Raw genomic sequence first — 16,662 nt, 5'->3', positions numbered from 1 at the left:
AAAGGTTCCAAGAATAGTAGAGAATTCCTATGTATTTCAGACCCAGGTTCCCCTGTTGTAAACATCTTAAAATATATTATGGTACGTTTGTCACAACTAGTGAATTAATATTGATACTGAATCAATATTGAATTTATTGTTATTAAAGTCCCTACTTTGTTCAGATTATCTTAGTTTTTTTCTAATACCCTTTTTCTGTTCCAGAATCCCATCCAGTTTACAAATCACGTTTAGTCGTCATAATTTCTTAGGTTTCTCTTGGGTGTGATGTTTCTCAGACTTGACTTGTTTTTGATGACCTTAACAGTTTTGAGAAGTACTAGTTGTATATTTGGTAGAATGTCTTTCAACTTGTTGTGTGTTTGGGGAGAAAAACCCCAGAAATAAAGTGCCATTCTCATCACATCATATCGAGAGTATAGGCTATTAAGATGATTTGTTTTGTTTGTTTTTTTGAGATAGTGTCTCATTCTGTCACTTACGCTGGAGTGCAGTGGCACAAGCACGGCTCACTGCAGCCTCGACCTTCCCAGGCTCTGGTGATCCTCCCACCTTTGTTTCCCCAGTAGCTGGGACTACAAGCGCAAGCCACCACGGCTAGCTAGTTTTTGTATTTTTTGTAGAGATGAGGTTTTGCCATGTTGCCAGGGGTTTTTGCCATGTTGCCAGGGCTGGTCTGGAACTCCTGGGCTCAAGTGATACTCTCACCTCAGCCTCCTAAAGTGCTGGGATTACAGGCAGTGAGCCACTGTGCCGGCCATGATTTGTCAGTGATGATGCTAATCTTCATCACCTGGCTGAGGTAGTGCTTGTCCATTTTCTTCACCATAAAATTATACTTCCTCCCCTCTTTCCCACACTGTACTCTTTAGAAGAAAGTTACTATGCAGAGCCCACACTTAAGGATCAGGAGGTATGCTCCACTTCTTTGAGAAAGAAGTATCACATAAATTATGTACAGTCCTTTTATATGGCAAATTTGTTTGTTCTCCCCTATTTATTAATCATTTATTTATATCAGTATGGACTCATGGATATTTATTTTACACTATGTGTCATAATCCAATAAAACATTATTTTTTTGCTCAAATTATTCTGAGTTTAACCATTGGGAACTCTTTCCAGTGACTCTTCTGTTCCTTTGCCATGCCCCTGTCATTTGTTTTTAAGCAATTTCTTATTTTCTGGCACTACAAAATGCTCTGGGCTCTTTCCCTGTCCCATTCCTAGAATCAGCATTTCTCCAAGGAGCCCTTACTGATGTGCTTTTGATTTGTCTGGAGGGTGACTACTACCTCTTTGAGGTGCCTCCTGGGACCCTCAAAATATTAACTTTCATACTCTGTGTAGCCTGTACTTTAAGCCAGAACATTCAAAGTACACTGAAGAAATGTGTTGAAAATCTATGCAACCATTTTCGCATTATGTACTAGCAAATAAACAATCTTTAATTTCTGGAATTTTCCATTTTCCTCAGTGATATTGTTGATTGATTTGTAGTTTTCATTCTTTGCTAGGTTTCAGTATCAGGGCTGTACCAATTTTTTTCTTAATTTAATATAACTTTATTTTTTTGAGACAGGGTCTCGCTCTGTTGCCCAGGCTGGAGTCCAGTGGTGCGATCTTGGCTTACTGCAACCTCTGCCTCCATGGTTCAAGCGATTCTCCTGCTTCAGCCTCCCAAGTAGCTGGAATTATAGGAATGCTCCACCACACCCAGCTAATTTTTGTATTTTTAGTAGAGATGGGGTTTCACCATGTTGGCCAGGCTGGTCTCGAACACCTGACCTCAAGCGTTCTGCCCTCCTTGGCCTCCCAAAGTGCTGGGATTACAGGTGTGAGCCACCACATCTGGCCTGTACCATCTTTATGAAGTGAATTATGAAGCTTTCCAATCTTTTTTATTTTGTAGAACAGTTTAAGTATCACAACAATCTACTAAGTTCTTAGATTGAAGCTGTTTTTAAATCACAAAGACAGTATATGTTTACTGTATAAAATTTCAAAAATCCCAATAAAAGAAAAAAAAGAATTGAAAGTTCAGCCATGCTTGTACCATTCCACGGGTTCATATTTTTAAGAACATATTAAATGTTACCTATTTTTCCTAATAATGGTAACAACTACAACCAACAGTTGTTGAGCTCTGTTGTATGTTGAAAAATCTCTGAACTGAGAGTCAGAAAACCTAGATCCTAATTTACGTTATTCACCTCAAGTTTTGTGGGCCTCCGTCTTCAGTCCTAGAATTGACATCCGATGTACCTACTGGTTCTAAGTTTGCTTATTTTATTTCACACAAAAATAATCTCATTGCTTTATTTGAAGGATGGCACCAGATTTCATTTCTTGTATCATGCTTTTCCTCTTGTCCTCTCTGTGCCTTGTGCTAGCCTGTGATGCCTTCATTGCTCCCTTGTACCCCTTCTGCTGACTTCATGTCTGCCCTGCTAGACTCTGCACTCCACCTGCTGGCTGTTGAGGCTCAATGGTGGTGTCCTGGATGTGCCATGTAGTTCAAGGGTAAACGTAGGTCAAACAGGTGGACTAAAGCACGTGCAGTCCAGCATGATTAAAGCAATATCGTGAAGGTAGTCAACTGTTAGAAACTACTATTGGACATACTCAAATGTTTTAATGCACACACAAAAAAATTTTGATAGTCATAAAAGTTTAGGATTAAAAACAACTTATATATAACTTTACTTCAAAAGTGCTTTATTCTATTAATCTCATTTATTTCTGACAAAAATTCTGGAATTAAGTGTTCTTGAGGAAACTGAGTCTCAGGGAGGTAACATGATTTAAGGTAACATTAAATGGCAAATCTACAAATCAAACCAATTCTTGTCTTTTATGTAATACCAGCATTCTTTAACTAACCATATCATACTTGCATATAGAGAAAATATTTCACAAGTTTAGACATTTCCGAATTTATGTAGCTCTTTTTGTGTTAAAATGTAGTCATTTGAAGATATATATATATATATAACCAGCACCTCCTGTGATTTGAAATATTAGTGTTATTTTGGGGATAATGTTAACAGTATTATATCGATTCTTTGAAATGTAGCAACTGAGGGCAAAATATCTAAGTACTTTGAATTTTGATAAAAGACAGTGAATGCCACTCAGCCCAGGTTAAAGTATTAGCCCAGATTAAAGACTACAATGTTGCAGTGCCTTTGAGTGCTACCAGGTGGCGTGAGTGCACCACACAACTGTTCCTGAAATATTTATGATTTTTGGCATAAACTCCATATAGTTATTGAACATTAAAATGTTAATGTTAATGTGAGTTTTAAATTAATATGAATGTGATCTTACATTACATCGTTGCAGTAATGATCAGCTTTGCTGCCTTTTTTTGGACCACTTCTTATATAAAAAGCTAGAATACTTTAAGCTTTTGAAACTTTTAAATTTATTGTTAGACATTATTATGATTTCATTGAAGGGAGGTTTAAAAAAGGCAAAATCACAACATTCTCACTACCCTAATGTAAAAACTATTTATTTTTCTCTCCCTGTTCCTCTTTATACATGCATATGTGCATATATTTGTGTATTCATAATCATAATAAAGGTATATTTTATTTTTTGTAAAAAATTCTTCATATTGGTTTTAATCAGAGTATAAAATGGCTTATTTTATCTGTCAAGTCAGTAACCTGGTAGTTGATACATTCTCTTTCCAGAAAACTGTGGTGATTCACATTGTCTAATTGAGAGTTAATAGTCAGTATTCATATTACTTGAGTTGTTGTTAAGAGTGCATTTATATTTATCTATTTTCTCTACTTCAAATACAAAATACAAAAATTCACAGTGCTTTAAAAAACAATATATCCTCCCTTTTAAAAATTTATGTATTCATTCAGCAAATATTTGTTGCATGCATTTTAAGTGTTAAGCCATTGCCAAGAACGAGATAGCATCATTCTTACCCTCAAGGGTTTCAAATCAGTGGGGAAAAAATGGGAAAATAAATAGGCTACTATACTGTGATGTCTTGAGGGAAGTGTACAGTTATTGAAGCTACAGAAAACCAAATAGATTTCAAAATCCTATTTAGCTTTTTTTCTTCTTGATATAGTTACAGCTCTTTTTTATTCTTAATGCTCTCCATAGAAGATTAACCTATACTTTACCTTATTTAACTGTATTCTGGTGTGTAACCTAACCTATCTTCTTTTTTTTTTTTTTTTTTTGAGGCAGAGTTTTGCTCTTGTTGCCCAGGCTGGAGTGCAATGGCGCGATTTCAGCTCACCAAAACCTCCACCTCCTGGGTTCAAGTGATTCTCTTGCCTCAGCCTCCTGAGTAGCTGGGATTACAGGTATGCGCCACCACACCTGGCTAATTTTGTATTTTTAGTAGAGATGAGTATCTCCATGTTGGTCAGGCTGGTCTTGAACTCCTGACCTCAGGTGATCCGCCCGCCTCGGCCTCCCAAAGTACCGGCATTACAGGCATGAGCCACCGTGCCTGTCCTATCTTCTTGTATCAAATGTATTCATCTCTAGATAATACCTTTAGCCCATGCCCTTATTCTCTGCAAATTAAAAAGTGTGTTCATTTGTTCTAGCACTTCCCAAAATATGTCTAAGGAAGACTACTGTTGTGAACCGTTCCTTGAAAAGTGGAATCTGACGTCAAATAAATTTGAGAATCATTGCATATTAACCCTGCATTTTGAAATTTCAAGATGCTTATTAGCATATTATCTGTTCTAAAAAATGCTACCTTAAAAAACCCAATTTACCTCGGCATTTCCTAAACATTTTCAACAGAAAGAGCCTTTTAAAAAAATTCTTCTTAGCCTGTGGGAGTAGTGTTAACATTTTGAGAAACGTTGAGCTAAATGAATTTTTCAATTGTTTTGATCCTTCCCTGATGCTGTATTCCAGCTTCCATGAGATATCTGTAGCTTTTAAAAAAAGCTTGTTGCAGTGATACAAGTCTCATAATTGCATGGTAGAACTTGTTGTAATGATGCAAGTCTCATAATTGCATGATAGAAATTTCTTAAAGCCCTTATGTTTTATCTATTTATTTCTATATTCCAACTTTACTAACGCTAATTGAGTTTAATTCTATTAGTGCTACTCGTAAGCACCATAATTTCATTTATTTAACAGATATGTCGTTAGTTCTTTCAGGGAAGGCATTAATGCCCAGAACTTTCAAAGAACTTCAAACAGTATGTTGCCTTCCCTTTTTCTGTTTCCATGGGTAAGATCAGGGTTTATAATATGTCCCAACTGCTTGCTCTGTATAGAAAGGAGTTTGGAAAGCTTTCTTTTTAGTGGATTTAATGTTAATAGGAATAACATTGCTACCTTTTTTTCACTAAACAATTATATGAAATTATTTTTTCAAATAACTTTTCTTATTTTTAAGGTAAAGCTTTCCAGTTTGAATTTAGATGATCACGCAAAGAAGAAATTAATTAAACTTGTAGGAGAGCGATACTGCAAGACCACAGATGTGCTTACCATCAAAACAGATAGGTAATGGAAAAAAAGTTCAGTCGACTGGTCACGTGTGTTTCCCCATTGTCCTCCAATTCCTTGGCAGTCCTTTTTAAAGAAACTATATTGAAGATGGGGGAGGGCGTGGCCTTTTCTTATTAAGCAGAGTTCTCTAATTCATGTTTTTAATATCCTCACACTAGCCTACTATTGCTGTGATCTTTATGCAGCAGCATGCTTAGCTAATTTAATGTTATTTTTAACCTTGATTTTAATATTTCCATGTATATAAAACTCAAGAGAGAGATTAGGAGAAAAAAGTGTGGTTTGCTAGTGATTAATGCTTAAGCAGGCTTTTATACATTCAAAGCATACGAAAATCTTGTAGTTCAAAAGTAAAATTATTAAATGATCTATGGATCTATTTGGAAATTGATGAAGGCACATTTGTAAATAATCAAAATCTCAGAGCCAGGACAGATGTTTATAAAGGCAATATTAAATTTATCATATATGAATTTATAAATTGTGTCATTTTTTATTTGAAGTAAAGGTTATTGGTATGTTTTCACTAAATGGCTATTTTATTTTTAGAATTATACTTTAGCTGTTTCCAAATTATGTCAAAATATAAAAGACCCACTTTTAGAGATAAGTAAGTGGGCCGATCTGCTGTCTTCCTGCCCATCCCTGTTTGAAAGCATCTGGAGGTGTCAGTATCGATTAGGTCTCATGATTCGCAGTGGTGGGAAGAAGGAGCCTGACACACATGCAGAGATTGCAACAGTGTGGAGGCAGAAAAAGCTCAGGACCATGGTTTGTGATTATTACCATATGGGAGAAAGTAGATTTGAAATGTATTAGGAATAGTCTTTTTACTATCTTCAGATAATGTTGGCTTTTCTAGTTCATGCAACTTTAAAAAATGCCTTTAAAATGTTATTATTTGAAATTCTGTGAGTATCCAATAATGTTGCTTTTTTTTTTTTTTTAGGTAGTTTTACAAGTGTTAGTGTATGGATATGTTTTATGGTAACTATTTAGAGTAGAGGACTTAAATAAATATAAGTACAGAATAAGCAGTATAGTTGAAGTTATTTGTCATATGATGGTTTTATTTGATATTTAAAGAAATTGGAAGTAATCGTATCTTTCTGTATATTATTTTATTATCCTTAAAGCTCAATGTGTCATCTCATGTATGTAGAAGTTTTACCTAATTTTAAGTTATTAGTTCCATTTTAAATACAGCAGCAACAGCACAGCATTGTATAGTGTAACTCATTTTTAAAAGAATCAGCTCTAGGAAAACCAAGATTAACATCTATCATCTTTCTATATCTACTTCTTATTTTTATTTTTAAATTTTTTTAGAGATTGAGTCTCACTCTGTCACCCAGGCTGGAGGTCAGTGGCACAGTCATAGCTCACTGAAGCCTTGAACTCCCGGGCTTATGCAGTCTCCTGCCTCAGTTTCCCAAGTAGCTAGGACTACAGGTGCGCATCACCATGCCTGGCTAATTTTTCAATTTTTGTAGAAACAGGGTTTTTGCTGTGTTGACCAGGCTGGCCTCAAACTTCTAGCCTCAAGCAACCCTCCCACCTCACCCTCCGGGATTACAGGCATGAGGTACATGCCCAGCCCTATGTCTACTTTTTAGATGAACTCATCAGATATGTTCATGCTATCTGGCAGATTCTTAGCACTGAGATGGTGAAGGGAACTTATATTGGACACAATCCTAGTAAAAGTAGCGTAAGCTATTGTTATCTACAGATAACTCCATTAGTAATGAAAACAAAGAGATACTCGAAATTAAGTTAAAATAACACCGGTGTTTAGCTTCCTCAAGTAATGAACTACAAAGACTATTTTTATTCCAAAAACAGTTTTCCTAAAGCAGAAAAGGAATACCTGAAAACATTATCTTCTGTATTTAGTATATTGCATATTTTGCAAATTATTCTATGTACTGAGTTTTTAGAATTTTGACTTCTCCCGCTTTCTCTTTAATAGGTGCCCTTTAAGGAGGCAGAATTACGATTATGCAATGTATCTACTAACAGTGTTATACCATGAGTCTTGGGTAAGTGTGTGTGAATATTTAATGATTTTGTCATTGTAATTTAGATGATGTTAACCTTTCAAAATACTCTGTGTGGCAAGTACTCAACTGAGTATTTTGTGAACTGCTAAATAATCTAAGTATGTATGAAATGTCATAGGTAGCTTCTACTGACTTTAAAAGTAAAGGTCTTGAAATAGGATTATTCAGTTCATCTCAGGACCTTGCTAAAATCATATTCCTAAAATGCCTTGAAACTTCAGAGTTTCTGACTTTGTTTTTCTTTTTTTGACTTTGGGTGAAAGTTGTCAGCTATGAAGAGAATAATAATTATCTGTATAATTTGAGAATTTATAATTCATTCTCTTTAAATAAACTGCAGAGCAAAACTTTATAGAAAGGTATTTTAAATGTTTATTGAAATTTTTAGTTAACACATAACATTTTGTGTGAACATTTGACTGTTATACATTAGGTAGAACTAAGGGCAATTAATTAAAGCTTGAGTATTCTTTATCCAAAATGCTTGGGACCAGAAGTGTTTCAGACTTTAGATTTTTTCAGATTTTGGAATATTTGCATATTAATATATAATGAGATATCTTGGGGAGGGGACCCAAGTCTAAACAGGAAATTCATTTATGTTTCATATACACTTTATACACATAGCCTAAAGGTAATTTTACACAATATTTTCAGTAATTGTGTGCATGACAATTTTGACTGTGCTCCATCACATGAGATCAAGTGTAAATTTTCCATTTGTGTGTCATATCAGTGTTCAAAAAGTTTTGGATTTTCAAGCATTTCAGATTTTGGATTTTCAGATTAGTAATGCTAAACCTGTATTTAAATAATATTAAAAATACTCGAGTCTGAATTCACAGAGTTTTCATATAAGTATGTACATTTATAAGGAAGATTTTGCCATGCTTGAGCAACACCTCATCTGATTTGAAGTTGGTAGCCAATATGTTTAGGTAACTCAAAGTTTGAAACAGTAATTTTTAAAATTAAAATAATTTTAGGTATGCATTTAAATTAAATTTTTTGTGCCTTACCCAACACAGGGGACTCAATAGCATTTCATACTAGGAACATTCAGAGGAATAAAGTTAGCTGGAGAAGGGGGTCATGTTCTTTAGAAAGGACTTCATATGTCATTGTCTACAGAAACAGTGAAAAAAGGAAAAAGAAGTAAAGAAAAATTGAAAAAATAAAAGTTTTCCTATGGAAGAGGGCTTACATTTGTTTTTAATGACTCTTAGAGATACAACAAGGTAGTGACAATAGTAAGACGGAGACAGACTTTGGTTTACTGAGAACTTTTTTTTTTTTTTTTTTTTTAAAGTCTCACTCTGTTGCCCAGGCTGGAGTGCAGTGGTGTGATCTTGGCTCACTGCAACCTCCGCCTCCCAGGCTCAAGTGATTCTTCTGTCTCAGCCTCCCGAGTAGCCAGGATTACAGGCATGCACCACTACCGCCTGGCTAATTTTTGTATATTTAGTAGAGACAAGGTTTTGCCATGTTGGCCAGGCTGGTCTCGAACTCCTAACCTCAGGTGATCCACCCGCCTCGGCCTCCCGAAGTGCTGGGATTACAGTTGTGAGCCACCATGTCCAGCCCTCCCAAGGGGAACTTTCTAAGAGAGCCATCATAAGATGCAATGAGCTACTTCAGTAGGTAGAAAACATTCCATCCATTGGCCACTTAGTGAAGATAGGCAAAAAAAAATATACTCCTTGAATAGGTAGTTAAATTCCATGGCCTTTGGAACCTCCTTTCAGCCCAAGTTACTGTGATTCTGTGAATACATGCAGCTGTTCTCTAAACTGCTCACAGCTTTCCCTTCATATTATGATAAAAGAGTTTTCACACAAGAGGATGAATGGAAAGTGAAAGAAAAAAACTTGGTTGTGAGATTAGTAAAAGACAAAAAGTAGCTGGTAAGCTCTTCTCTTCTTTACAATTATTTCCATTATTATAATTTATCTGGATTTTCTAGTTCTGGCTTTAAGAGCAACATCAGAATAGCAGTTAATCTCTTTCCTACACAATTGATTTTAGAAATGCTGTTGGCTTAAGATAATTAAGTTTCCTTTTGAACCAGCAACATGGCTGAATTAGCTACAGCTTTATGGCTGTTGCTGCTTAAAGATTTAATAACTAACAATAAATACAACCCATTTTGACTTTCTTATTTTGCCAGTATCTATTAGAATGAATTTGCCCAGAAGGAAATGATAGGCATAAATTCAGTGGAAGTTGATTTATGGGATTCTTTCTGTGGTTCCGTGACTTAGAATCCAAACAGGGTTGCATTCTGGATTCACACAGAAGCCTTTGATCTTTAGTGCTGATTACTTTGATGCCAGGATAAGTAGCCACATACAACTGTCCAAACAAGTATACTTGAAGAATTCTATATTACCGTTGTTTCTTGGTGCTTTCTAAACAAGTACCATCAGTGAAGAAGATTTTGAATACAGATGAGCCGTGAAATTTTGCGGAGCTGCTAGAAAAGAATTTTTATTGAATTGAAATTCATTTTCCCTCACCAACATGGAATTCATACTTGAAATTGATGTTATCACCGTTATTTAATCAAATAGAGAGCCTCTTTTTAATCCATTGCTTGATTTTTTTATAGGCTAGCTTCTGAGCATTTAATACCCAAATATATGCTTCCTTTGGCTTTTTTTTTTTTCTTCGAGTCAGGGTCTTGCTTTGTTGTCCAGGCTGGAGTGCAATGGTACGATCATGGCTCACTGCAGCCTTGGCCTCCTGCGTTCAAGTGACCCTCCCACCTCAGCCTCCTGAATAGCTGGGACTACAGGTGCATGGCACCATGCCCAGCTAATTTTTGCATTTTTTTTTGTAGAGACGGGATTTCACTGTGTTGTCCAGGTTGGTCCTGAACTCCTGGGCTCAGGCAATCCATTCACCTTGGCCTCCCAAAGTGTTGGGATTATAGGCATGAGCCACTGTGCCCTGCCTTCCCTTGGCTTTTTAACCTTCCCCTAGAGGTTACCTCTAAGTAGCACTGAGGGGAAAGTAGCTGCTAATTTTATGTTGCTTGTAGTACTGAAATCCCTCTGGAGAAGTGATCACCTAGACTCCAATAGAAGGATATTACTGTTGTATACTATTCAAAACAGTTTAACTATAGAAGTGTCAAAGTAGATTTCAGTAAGCATAGACATCGCAAAGCATAAGCTTCAGGCATAAAGGCTTAATACTGCCTCAAAGAATAATTATTTCAGTGCTGGGAAGGTGATAAGAGACACATATTCACTGGACCATTCATTTATCCTTCAGCAGTTTAAAGAAGCAAGGAGGCTGGGAGCACTTTGGGAGGCAGAGGCAGGCGGATTGCCTGAGCTCAGGAGTTCGATACCACCCTGGGCAACATGATGAAACCTCGTCTCTACTAAAAATACAAAAAATTAGCCAGGCATGGTGGTGGGTGCCTGTAGTCCCAGCTACTTGGGAGACTGAGGCATGAGAATCGCTTGAACCCGGGAGTCGGAGGTTGCAGTGAGCCAAGGTCGCACCACTGCACTCCAGTCTGGGCGACAGAGTGAGACTCTGTCTCAAAAAAAAAATAATAATAATAATTAAAAAATAAGCAAGGAGAGTTGTAGAGATTTGGTGTCCTATTTTAGTATTACGTATTGTTAGCATTGGAATGAATTTTTAACCTTTGGAGCCAGACAGACATGGATTTGAATTCCAGGGCCATTACTTAGTACCTGTGTAATAGCCTCTGACTATTTAACCTCTGAGGTTCACTTTTTTCCTAAGGATTTTTGGATGGATCAGGGAGAATTTGTGTAAAGTGTCTGGCAAATAGTGGGCTCTCCATAAGCATCTATAAATAATGTTGATATTAACAATAATAAAATGAGGAAAGATTTTTTTCTTAGAATTTTAAATTCATGGTTTCCCAATTTCTGTTAATATATACAGCTTATATTTAATTTGGCGGAGTTTGTACAAGTAAAGTCAGATCTATACTCTTTAGGATGTGTATCCTACTCACAATTTGACATAATTGATGATAACACAACTTCCTTAATTTTAACTTTTTAGTGATTTTTTAATAATTGAAACCTTCCGTAAATGATTAGGTTGAGAAATAATGAGTCAGTTTGCAAAGTGACTTGCACAAAAGATGAGCACAAATACTGGGGAAGAGAAAAAAAACAGTTGCTTTAGAAAAGTTAGAGATCTGAAATCAAATTTCAGAGATTCATGGATGATTTTGATATTGAATTACTAATGGTTGCTTTTTTACATTTTAAAATTTTGGCTGTCTTATTTGGATTTCATGATAGTCTTATTGTCAGAACTATGTCTAGCTTTGTAATAAAATGGTTCTGAAAAGTCATGTAACAAAAATTTCTAATTTAGCCAAGCAGTGTTGCACTCCTGTAGTCCTAGTTTCTCTGGAGGCTGGGGCAGGAGGATCTGTTGAGCCCAGGAATTCGAGTCCAGCTTGGGCAAATAGCAAGACCCCCACCTCTAAAAATAAAAATTTCTAAGTTGGAGAATTTTATACTTACTAAGAGTTTGTTTTAAAGGGGACATTATTACAGATATTTCTGATAAAAATTAATACTTTTGCAGAGCCATAATCACCATTTAATCTGTCGGATTTATGAGTTCATTTTGATTGTGTATGCCTACACACCTGCATTTCCACTGGAGAATGCTTGAGCAATGTTTGCTATGTTTGTTCTCTTTTGCATTCAACAACTATTTAGTTCTTGTGTACAAGATATGTTGCTAGGTGCCACTATCAAAATGAATGACCCCCTGCCTTAGGTACCTTGATTTCTGGAGGGAAACCGTTGGTTATAATATAGTCTGTTGAGTTTAATGGAAGTAGGAACACAATGCTGTGAGAGCCACAGACAAGGGTTAACTCCCCCTGAAAACATCACAGGAATGATGATGGGTTTTAGAAGATGAACAGAAGTACGTGGTACAGAGTGGGTGAAGAACTTTCTAGGCCTTGTGGGTTTAAAGAGCAGGCAGAAGTTTGGTGTAGCCAGGGTATAGAACTAACAGGGCCAAGAAAGGAGGTGAGGCTGGCAGTAAGTCAGAGACAGGCTGTGAAGCTCGTCGTAGTGCTTATTTGCAAAATGTAGATTTGTAACCAGAGGGCAACATTGAGCTGATACAGTATTTTACTAGTTATTTGAAAAAGTACTTCTCACTATTTTTGTTTCATTTTATTTTATTTTGGGGGCTTGTGTGTGTGTGTTTTACTAGACAATTTTAAAAGTTTATTTTCTCTTTGAAGACTGAGTTTTGCTTTATCACCCAGGCTGGAGTGCAGTAGAGCAATCATAGCTCACTGCATGCAGCCTCTACCTCCCAGGCTCAGACGATCCTCTCACCTCAGCCTCCCAAGTAGCTGGGACCACAGGCAAGTGTCACCATGCGGAGCTAATTTTTTTATTTTTTGTAGAGGTGAAGTCTTGCTCTGTTCACCACACTGTTCTCGAACTCCTGGGCTCAGGTGATCCTCCTGCCTCTGCCTCCCAAAGTGCTGGAATTACAAGTGTGAGCCACCACATCCAGCGCCCCCTCACTGTTTCACTGTTCATGAAAGAGTAAACCATCCTGTGTCAAATGTCAAGTGCACTTTCATTAAAAATGGCAAATGTTGGCTGGGCACGGTGGCTCACACCTGTAATCCTAGCACTTTGGGAGGCCGAGGCGGGTGGATCACCTGAGGTCAGGAGTTTGAGACCAGCCTGGCCAACATGGTGAAACCCCATCTCTACTAAAAATATGCAAATTAGCCGGGTGTGGTGGCGGGCACCTGTAATCCCAGCTACTTGGGAGGCTGAGGCAGGAGAATGCCTTGAACCCAGGAGGCAGAGGTTGCAGTGAGCCGAGATGGCGCCACTGCACTCCAGCCTGGGCAACAAGAGTGAAACTCCATCTCAAAATAAATAAATAAAATAAAATGGCAAATGTTTATTAATTGTCTATTTGCTTGGGTTGCTGGATATGAAAGTTAATAAATTGTGGGGAAACCATCGTCTCCAACTGAAGAACACTCTAGTAGGAGCAAGGAGGTGTAATAATAAATATCACAAAAGTGTTAAGGTTATCTTAGTTTGCGCTATCATAACAAATTACCATAGATTGAGTGGCTTAAATGATAGAAATTTATTTCTCACAGTTCTAGAGGCTGGGGAGTTGATCAGGGTGCCAGCATGGTTGGATTAGGGTAAGGGCCCTCCTGGTTTGCAGATGGCTGTCGTCTTACTGTGTCCTCACTTGGAGAACAGAGAGAGAGGAAGGAAATTCCCTCCTGTCTCTATCATATTAAGGGTTGGGATTCCAATATCTGAATTTGGTGGGGAGACACAAACATTTGGTCTGTAGCATGGGTTCTATAATTTACCATTTCATTTTTAATTCTTCTCTACTTCTTCATTTCTTATGTATCTTTCGACCTGCTTTGAGGCTGTTACTCTTTGTCTGACTTCTACTTTGTATAGATAGCAAGTTATTATGTCTTATTTTAATTTCTATGCTGGTCACTAGAACACCTGACTGCAGTTAGTTGTCTTAGTCACGGATTGTTCCATGTATGTTTTGTTTTTCTAACTTTAGGGCCTCATTAGCAGGGATCTGACCTATTGTAGTTTGTACTTCAAACTATCTAGGTCAGTGCTAGGTAAGAATACTAAATGTTTCATAGCAGCTATTGAGGCTGGGCGCGGTGGCTCACACCTGTAATCCCAGCAGTTTGGGAGGCCGAGGCAGGCAGATCACTTGAGGCCTGGAGTTGGAGACCAGCCTGGCCAACACAGCAAAACCTCATCTCTACTAAAAATACAAAAAAAATTAGGAAGTATTTTAAAAAGTATTTGAATTCTACATTACTTCGTAAGTTCTCCACAAATACTTGCTTCTGTGAGTTCAGTTCATGATGCAAATTTACAGTTGACAATGTTAATAGAATCTATATTCTAAAAAAAACTGGCTCTTCCTGGCAAGACGCATCTCTTTAACATGAAGCGTATGTTTTTATTTAGCACTTTATGCATAAACTTACTAATGTTACAGTGTTCGTTAAACAACTAACTATACACATGCATTGAACTCCCATGAGTCCGAGCATTAGTGGTTGGCCAGTAATGGTAAAGTGTAACTACGTGCCACAGTTTTACTTGATTTCAGACAAATACATCTGGCCTTTGTTCTAAAAAGTGGACCTGTGATGTTGCTCTGAGAGTTAACTGGGTCTCTGTCTCTGACTTTCTTTCTTTTTTTTAACTCTGTGCTGCTTCAATGATCACCTTGCATTAACATAAAAAGGACACGAAAAAGGGGGTAAAGTAGTTGTTCCATCTCTCCCCCGCAACACACAGTGAGGCGGGGTCTCACTCTGTCGCCCAGACTGGAGTGCAGTGGCGTGATCTCGGCTCACTGCAGACTCTGCCTCCCAGGTTCAAGTGATCCTCCTGCCTCAGCCTCCCAAGTAGGACTACAGGTGTGCCACCACACCCCCAGCATGTTCCATCTTTTAAAAGTGCTTCAAAATACTTTGGCTTTTTTCTTTTTTTTAACACAAAGCATTTAGTGCAGCCATCCATTTTGAATTAGGGCTAACTTTGAAGGTCAAGAATCAAACAGCTTATCTTATTATAGCCTTTTCATTTTATATACTGAGAAATTAAGATTTAGAGGAAAGGTCAGGTACTTTGCCCAAGGTTACAGAGCTTTTTAGTGGAGGAACTCAGACCTGAACTGCAGCTTCAGTGTATCATATTCTTTCCATGCTATCATATTATTTAGTTTTATTCAACTTTGACTTTCAAAATGTTATGAAATAAGAGATGAAATCAAATCTGACTTTAACTGCTAGTTTACTCTCCTTTCAAAATGAACAACTAATTGAAAATTCATCTATCTCCATAACCTGTTTTCAGCTGGGGGTTGTATCAGTGCCACCTGGGAAGCTTTTTTTTAAATTATACTTTAAGTTTTAGGGTATATGTGCACAACATGCAGGTTAGTTACATATTTATACATGTGCCATGTTGGTGTGCTGCACCCATTAACTCGTCATTTAACATTAGGCATATCTCCTAATGCTATCCCTTCCCCCTCCCGCTCCCCACAACAGGCCCCAGTGTGTGATGTTCCCCTTCCTGTGTCCCTGTGTTCTCATTGTTCAATTCCCACCTATGAGTGAGAACATGCAGTGTTTGGTTTTTTGTCCTTGCGATAGTTTGCTGAGAATGATGGTTTCCAGCTTCATCCATGTCCCTACAAAGGACATGAACTCATCATTTTTTATGGCTGCATAGTATTCCATGGTGTATATGTGCCACATTTTCTTAATGCAGTCTATCATTGTTGGACATTTGGCTTGGTTCCAAGTCTTTGCTATTGTGAATAGTGCCACAGTAAACATATGTGTGCATGTGTCTTTATAGCAGCATGATTTATGTGGAAGCTTTTAAAACTACAGATGCTTAGGCCCTGCAGAATCAGAATCTCTAGCTGTGAGACCCAGGTTTTGATAGTTTTAAAAGCTCCACAGGTGATTCTGGTGCTGAGCTCTGATTGTGAATAATTTCTCCACTCTTTGAGTGTTGTAAATAAGGAAACTGATTAGGTTGGCTTGTCTTTTTTAAGACAGTTTTTGTACATGTAAGTTTGAGTATCCCTAATTTGAAAATCTGGTATCTGAAATGCTCCAAAATCTGCAACTTTTGAGCACCGACATGATGCTCAAAAGAGCATTTCACTTTTCAGATTTGGAATGCTCAACCAGTCAGTATAATGCAGATATTCTAAAATCCTTTAAAATATCGAAATCTGAAACACTTATGATCCTAAGCATTTTGGATAAGGGATACTCAACCTATATCTAATATCAGAGCTTGAGGGTAAGGGGTGGTAATTAGAATGAAAGGGGCAGGCAAGAAAATGGAGGGATTTTTCTGTTGTCCATAAATAGGAATTTAGACTTGATGTGATAGACAGTAGGCAGTGTTCTAGATCCCTGAGTGGGATGGTGCTACCCAGAAGGTGACAAGCTCATACCTTTTTGCCTTCATGCAGGACTTCATTTTATTATATACTT

General features: G+C 37.3%; 1 protein-coding gene across 2 annotated transcripts in view; it reads left to right on the top strand.

Moving 5' to 3' along the window:
• MRPS35 (mitochondrial ribosomal protein S35) overlaps positions 1–16,662 on the top strand; it is a 46,100-nt gene that overhangs the window by 19,871 nt on the left and 9,567 nt on the right. The window contains exons 6-7 of one of the 2 annotated variants that reach the window (XM_003828842.5): positions 5,405–5,514; positions 7,493–7,562. In XM_003828842.5, coding sequence (XP_003828890.1) covers positions 5,405–5,514; positions 7,493–7,562 — 180 coding nt within the window. Of the gene's footprint in view, positions 1–5,404; positions 5,515–7,492; positions 7,563–16,662 lie in introns of those variants that run through there. The other variant, XM_063593149.1, reaches the window with a different exon arrangement.

The sequence above is a fragment of the Pan paniscus genome, chromosome 10, assembly GCF_029289425.2.
Source record: "Pan paniscus chromosome 10, NHGRI_mPanPan1-v2.0_pri, whole genome shotgun sequence".
Taxonomy (NCBI): Eukaryota; Metazoa; Chordata; class Mammalia; order Primates; family Hominidae; genus Pan; species Pan paniscus.
The sequence above is the reverse complement of the archived record's forward strand: the minus strand, read 5'-3'. Positions and strand labels throughout refer to the sequence as shown.